Source organism: Ricinus communis, chromosome 6 (assembly GCF_019578655.1).
Source record: "Ricinus communis isolate WT05 ecotype wild-type chromosome 6, ASM1957865v1, whole genome shotgun sequence".
Taxonomy (NCBI): Eukaryota; Viridiplantae; Streptophyta; class Magnoliopsida; order Malpighiales; family Euphorbiaceae; genus Ricinus; species Ricinus communis.
The window spans coordinates 14,343,563-14,350,388 of NC_063261.1; the positions used below are offsets into that span (position 1 = coordinate 14,343,563).

A 6,826-nucleotide genomic window follows, 5' to 3' on the forward strand; every position below is an offset into this window, starting at 1 on the left:
ATCCATATAATTGAAGAACTCAATTTATAAAATTATAATATTTTATCTCAATTTTACATATAATGAATCTTTCAGAATTAACTAAATTAATAAAATGATTTAGAAAAATTAATAAAATAATTAGTTTTAAGGTAAAGTTATATCAAAAAAATAAAATATCATAATTTTATTAGATAAATTTTTTAATAATATGGTAAATCAAATTGATGTAATAATTTCTCACTGTAGAATGCTTGAATGCTTAAAGTTCATTTTTCCCAGTGGAAAAGTAATTCACATTAATTCTCTCGAATTGGGTCATATGGAATCCAATCTTTAAAGAAGCAAATAAAACATTATTTACTCTAAAATAACAAATGGACTTCCTTTAATGTGAAAGGAATTTGAATAAATAGCAAGAATGAATAGTGCTAGACAACTCATAAACTAAATATTCTAAATCCTAATTAATTAACCAAATTAACTACACTAATTTCTAGTCAAGCAATGACAAGCTATGAATAAAAATCATGGAAAAAAGATCAATTAGTATCTTGTAGTATCAGGGAGAGGTGTGCCATCAAGGAAGTGCTTGATCAGTGAAAGTGCTCTTAGAGGCTTATAGCTTGGAACTTGATGCCCAGCCCCTCTTACTGTGGCAAATGTTAGATCTCCTTTGTATACCTGTGTATACCCTCCAACCTACAAAGGAAAAAAAAAAACAAAAAAAAAAGAAAGGAAGGGTTAGACATATTTGGATTCTGTTATTTAAAAAGAGTTGCAAGTGAAATAAGATATAAAATAATTCTTTACCTCTCCTTTGAGGTACCAAGGATGCCATTCAGTTTTGATGGGAAGTTTCATTTCATTGATAGAATACTGAGTTGAAGTTACTGGCACCCTTCCATCTGTATCCCCACTTCATAACAAGTAATAAAAAAATTGTTTCAGTTATATATTATATATTCACATATCACAGTTCCTTTTGAGATTGGTGATTCACTAATTTATGTACCTGAATATCCACACACGAAGGCCGTTAGCCATGAACTCTTGCAGGAGTGGAATAATTGTTGCAGGGCTATCTAACCAATTCTTGATAACATCACTGCAAGGTTCCCAATCATGTTCAAGCTTGGTAATATTGGCATGCATTGCTTCTTGTACCTCAGGCAGATTGAGATAAGCATACACGTAATAATCACTGCACGGATCGAACTCCGCCAACTACAATACAAGTTTAATTATTAGCTCAATAGTCGAATGCCTGTCTTATAATATTAGACTGTAAATGTTTAACTAACTATGCTACTATTGATTTCATAAGTTATATGCCTAACAAATTGATACCCACTAATAGAATAAGATTCTAAACAAAATAAAGGAAGTGGTTATTGAATAAGAATTGACAGAATGGGGTCTAACTCACAGAAGCCTTCTTGGGTTTGGCTGTGGTATTTTGAGAGGTGCAAAGTGGGGCATAGATGTTGTAAATATCAAGAAAAGCAGTATCCTTGCTAGCTTGATAAGTAGCTGAATTGCATTCATCAGACTGAGTTGTGGCATTGGGTGAGAAATCACAATGCTTTTTGATACTGGAAATAGCTTCCTGTGAAATTAGGGCATGTGTTGCAAAGTAGTCATACATCCCAATATTATCAGTCTCATCATTGATCACAGCATTTCCAATCTGCAAGAAAATAAAATCCAAAAAAGATGTTAATTGGACAGTATAAAGATGTTAATTGGGTAGTATAATTATGTAACCTATTACTTACATAACCTGATATGCTATTTATATAAAAAAAAAAAAGTATAAATGAAAATTGGGCAATTATTACAAGAGATAATTAGCTTTTTAGTCAACTATGCAGCACCATGTGAATTGGGGGGATGCCTATGGCTGTGGCCCTTCAGGGTGAAAGGACATCCTGGTCCACGTAACATAAGTTTGTATAAAGAAAATCAAATGATGTGAGCAGCGAAACAATGACAGATTCTCAAAATAAAGTTCATTGAAAGTAATAAGAGACTTAGATCAAAATTTAATGCTCTAATCTATTAAAAATTTAAATTATTACAGGCACAGTATGCTGGTTTTAGCCCTAAATTTTAATGCCAAAGAAGAAAATATGCAAATCATTTAGCCTTGTGCACATGCTTTTGACTAAAACAAAGGGAAACAACACTAGAGCAACCATGTGACCCTTGTGCCTCAATGAGGTAATAGAGGTTGCTAGTTGGCTAACAAGAACGACACATATCAAATGTAAATGATACTTAGGTGAAAAATAATGACCAAAAGAAGAAGCAAAAAAGGAAACACTTGAGTCTAAAATAACCATAATTAATGTGACATCTAAACCCCCAAGTTTCTCTTAATTGGTTGAGAATTGAGAGAGAAAGAGAGAGGGAGACAAAAGAGACGTACCAGAATTCCCTTGAGGTCGATAATAGTCTTTTTAGCCTTCTTGTTGTGGTAAAGAATGGTATGTGCAAGTTGAGGCACATAATGGCCTGCGTAGCTTTCTCCAGAAATGTAGAAATCTCTATCTTTGTATTCAGGAAACCTCTCTAGCCAATTTACCAAGAATAAATAATTATCTTCAGCTGTTGCTTTATCTCCACACTTTTCGTAATCCGACGACGTATTCGAATATGAAAACCCCACTCCAGCAGGTGATTCAAGAAATAAAACATTTGCGGCTGAAAAGCATAGATATAATTAATGTTATATAATAAAATTTTGAATAGGAGACAAAGTAATAAGAAAATTTAAAAGAATTAAGATTGGATTTGTTTCAAGGAAAGTAGGAAGGAAGGAAATGTATTTTTATTTTTTAAATTTACACTATGCATGGATGAAGGGTAATCTAAAGAAAAAGGCAGTAAATAGATGGAGAATTAGTCTTAATCGTGTTCGATAAATAAAGTTTTTTTTATGAGGGGAAGGAAATTAAGAGAGAATGATTACCCTTCATTCTCCTTATAAAAGTTAATTGATTACATCCCAATTTGGATTGCAAAAGTCAAATTTGATTACACCTCAATTTTGGAGTGTAAAATGTTTCAATCTATAAAAAAAATTAAAATATAATTAATTATTATTTTTATCTCTATAATTATAATAAAAAATTCAATATTAATTAATTCTCCTCCCCTTTTCTTTAATGAAATTTTTCATGTAACCAAACATAATAGAATAAATATTTTCACCTTCTTTTCTTTTAATTTTCTTCCCTATCTTTTAAATACCTTTCCTTTCTCTTCCAACTTCTTTGCCATGGATAGTATTAATGTACCCAGATCATGTAATTGACTATCTCCTGATAAATATAACTGAGAAGAATGTGTGTACCATAATTCCAAGAGTATCTATTTTTGTAAAGTGTTTTGCCATCACTATGTACACGAAATGGTCCAAGCTCTTGCATTGCCCCATACCCCAGGGATGAACAACCAGGACCTGAAAAAGACAAAAGAAAAGTATATAAAGTTACAATTACAAATATATCAAAATTTCCATCACACATTAATCTAAATGAAAATGAAAAGGTACCAACTAAGTAGCAAGAGATGGCACATTCCATGTGCATATGAAACTATTATAACATAGTGGTCGGGTCACTTATTTCACAGTGGGTGATTAAATAACTCAAATCAACCTCTTTACGCTTAATTAAATATTACTATAATAACTGATTGGTAGTGACATACCACACTATTAATTTATGAACAAATGGTACATACATGAATTGATTTTCATATAACACTTCTATAGGAATTATTAACATTAAATAAATTACTTTAATACTATGTTTGGCAACGAATAGAAAAAGAAAAAGTATTTTAAAAGAAAAAACAAAGGGAGTTGAAGGGAATAGGATATAAAAAATATTTATATTCTTATGTTTGATTATATAAGAGATATTTATTAATAAAAAGGAAGGTAAAGTTTGAATTTTTTTTATTAACATTATAGGAATAAAATAATAATTAAATTAGTTTTTTTGACGGATTTAAATTTTTTACTGAGTAATAGACTTCAATTTCTATTCTGATTATGTTCAGTTATAAAAGAAAATTATTCTTTTTTTATTCTTTCTAAAAAAATTTAATAGCCAAACATAATTAGAATTAATTTATAAATTTTTCTATTTTCTTTTCTTTCCTTTCGATTATCCTCCATCTACACATACTGTAAAAGAACAATAAGAGTTATTAATTTCTTTTTATCCTAAATACTTTGGTAACAAATAAAAATTTCTATAAATCTCAACAAGCCAAACTCCTAAATGTAGTAATACATATTGAAAATTGATGTTGTTTGGAAACAAAAAGTATTAATCCTACCTACCAATTAGTCTACAGATTTATATGAATGTTACAAGATCAATACAAGTGTTTCTTATATGATATTAAGAAGAAAAGTTTCATTTTCAAGACGCATTTCAAAATGGTTTCACACCTCAAACAACATTCCATTAAATAATATAATTACTTACCCACATGGCAAATAAACTTTAGAATGATGGTAAGGTGTCTTTTTATTTATTTATTATATAATTGGCAATGTTTACTTTATGGGTTAAATAAATATCAAATTCCTAATAAAAAAAATTAGTTCTATCTATTAATCTATACAGCCTTTTTATAACTAATTTTTGTTATAATTATTATTAGTTTGACAGATTTATATACGAAAAATCTTCCACAGGATTTTAACTCACAGGGTGGTGGCATCATATATGCCACTTGGCCATGTGAGGTTGAATTGATTTTATTTATATACTATTATATATATTATTCTTTTTTTGGTGAGGAGGGGGAGACTGGGGGCTCACTTTTTCAATTAAATCGATTGACAAGAAAACAAAAATGAAATTTTGTATGTGACTGAAAATTAAATGATTATCATAGACAATAGGATAAAATTATTCTTGTAATAATTAGTTCCAGCTTAAGAAGAAGCAATTTGGCATGCAAAAATGTGGCCTACATTTGGATGCATTATTGCGTGGAATATGTTTGTGTTTGTTAGGTTATACACATACATAAGCTGGTTAACTGCTCAAAACAATGATTAAGAGTTTACAGAATTATCATATTTAGATAATTCTGTGTTGTTATTGCATGGAATATGGTATTATGTTAGTAATTAATAATGATAATCATAATAATTATTAATTCATTAATTAATTAAATGCCTAAATGATGATTAACTACTGAGAACCGCATTTATCTAAATATTTTTCAGATAAGATTCCTAGAGATTTTTATGGGATAGTATCTTTCACTCAAACTCAAAGAAAGAACCTAAAACCAATTAAGATTCTTATCCAAAAATATTTAAAAAAAAAAAAATCAAACCCAAAAATAAAAATAAAATTGGTGAAGAAACTCAAATCCCAAACAATCCATCTCAGTTATGCACAAAAATATATTCAAGAAAATCACATTGCCATATGTTCATGTGGAAATAAATAAGATAAGAGCATTTTCTTAGATTAAAAGCTTTTCTCCAATGGAAATTAAAGGCCAGGAAAAAAGAAAGGAAAGAGAGAGAGACAGAATGGTTACCTCCATTGAGCCAAAGAAGAAGAGGGAAAGACTCTTTAGCATAATGTTGAGCCTCAACAAAATAATAATAAAGAGCCCGGCCGGCCGATTTATCGGTAGTGACATAGCCACCGTATTGTGTAAACTCTACATCCGGTTGTCCGGGCAATCTCTCAATTCTGTCTTTCTCTTTTGATCCAGCATCACTTTCATTAATAAGCTGATGATGAATCTCGGGTGTATTTACAGGGTGAGATGTTGCTTGGAAAAGACTAGTGTCTATACCAGAACCACCTCTGTACTTTGCATGATAAAGATGGCCAAGAGCTTCTCCTTGCTTCTTGCCATGAATTTGAACAAGAAAACATGAAAGAATGATGAGCAATCCAAAACCAAAGCCAAAAACCAAAGAAGGGCTGTTACTGTTTCCCTTTGTGTTTCTCATTGTAGAGAACAGCACTTTTTAATGATATTATATACTCTGCACCCACTTCTATGCAGGTTTGCTCTTTCAGGTTTTTATAGAAGAAAACTATGTATTATAAGGTCAATTATACCCCCTAAATGATCGGCAATTAGTATTTTCACAGCAATAAACTTCAGGGTCAAACCTTTAAAAAAAGAATAAGAGAAAATATATATGGTATGTGCTAGGGTTTTGGATCCAAAAATCTTGCTGTAGATAATATAATTATACTGTAAATTAAATACCTTACAATTTGCATTTCAAATACAGTCAGAATTTGCTAGCAGATTCAGCAGTGTACTTTCTTTGATGAGAAATTCTCTATTGTGTTCAAGAATTAAAATTAGGAAGGAAACAAGAAAATTCGTGGGCTTAAAGAATCTATTTAAACCCAAGATGCTGCTGTGAAATTGCAGAAGAATATTTTGGTTTATATATAAGATTTTAATTATGAGCAAAATCAGTGATGCAGGATTCAAGATTCATTGAAGAGCAGATGACTTTGAGAAATTTCTATAGAACAAAGTACAAACAAGAGTATCATAAAATAACAGTTTTAATTGTCTTTCTATCTGCCCCACCAATCATGTTATGCCATGTGAGTAGTGCTTGCTAAGTGATTGGTCAATTAGTACGTAGCACATGCATATACGGTTTCTCATTCTTTTTCTAAAATAAATAAATAAATAAAATAAAAGTACAAATTTGTAACCCTTTTACAATATGACATTGACGTGAATTTGTTTTAAGATGTTTCATCTCTTTTTCTAATTTTTTATTTAAACTTTAATTATAAATTTGATATTTTAAAGTTTTATTATT

At 30.0% G+C, this 6,826-nt stretch overlaps 1 protein-coding gene across 1 annotated transcript; it reads right to left on the reverse strand.

Annotated features, from left to right (window-relative positions):
• Nucleotides 1–238: 238 nt before the first annotated feature.
• Nucleotides 239–6,150, reverse strand: LOC8269097 (serine carboxypeptidase-like 40). The gene is made up of 7 exons (XM_002517704.4): nt 5,560–6,150; nt 3,338–3,445; nt 2,411–2,685; nt 1,409–1,669; nt 995–1,206; nt 793–898; nt 239–681 (listed from the first exon to the last, which is right to left on the reverse strand). Exons 1-7 carry the CDS (start codon nt 5,981–5,983, stop codon nt 526–528), a joined length of 1,542 nt encoding a protein of 513 aa, XP_002517750.1. The 5' UTR covers nt 5,984–6,150; the 3' UTR covers nt 239–525.
• Nucleotides 6,151–6,826: the final 676 nt, after the last annotated feature.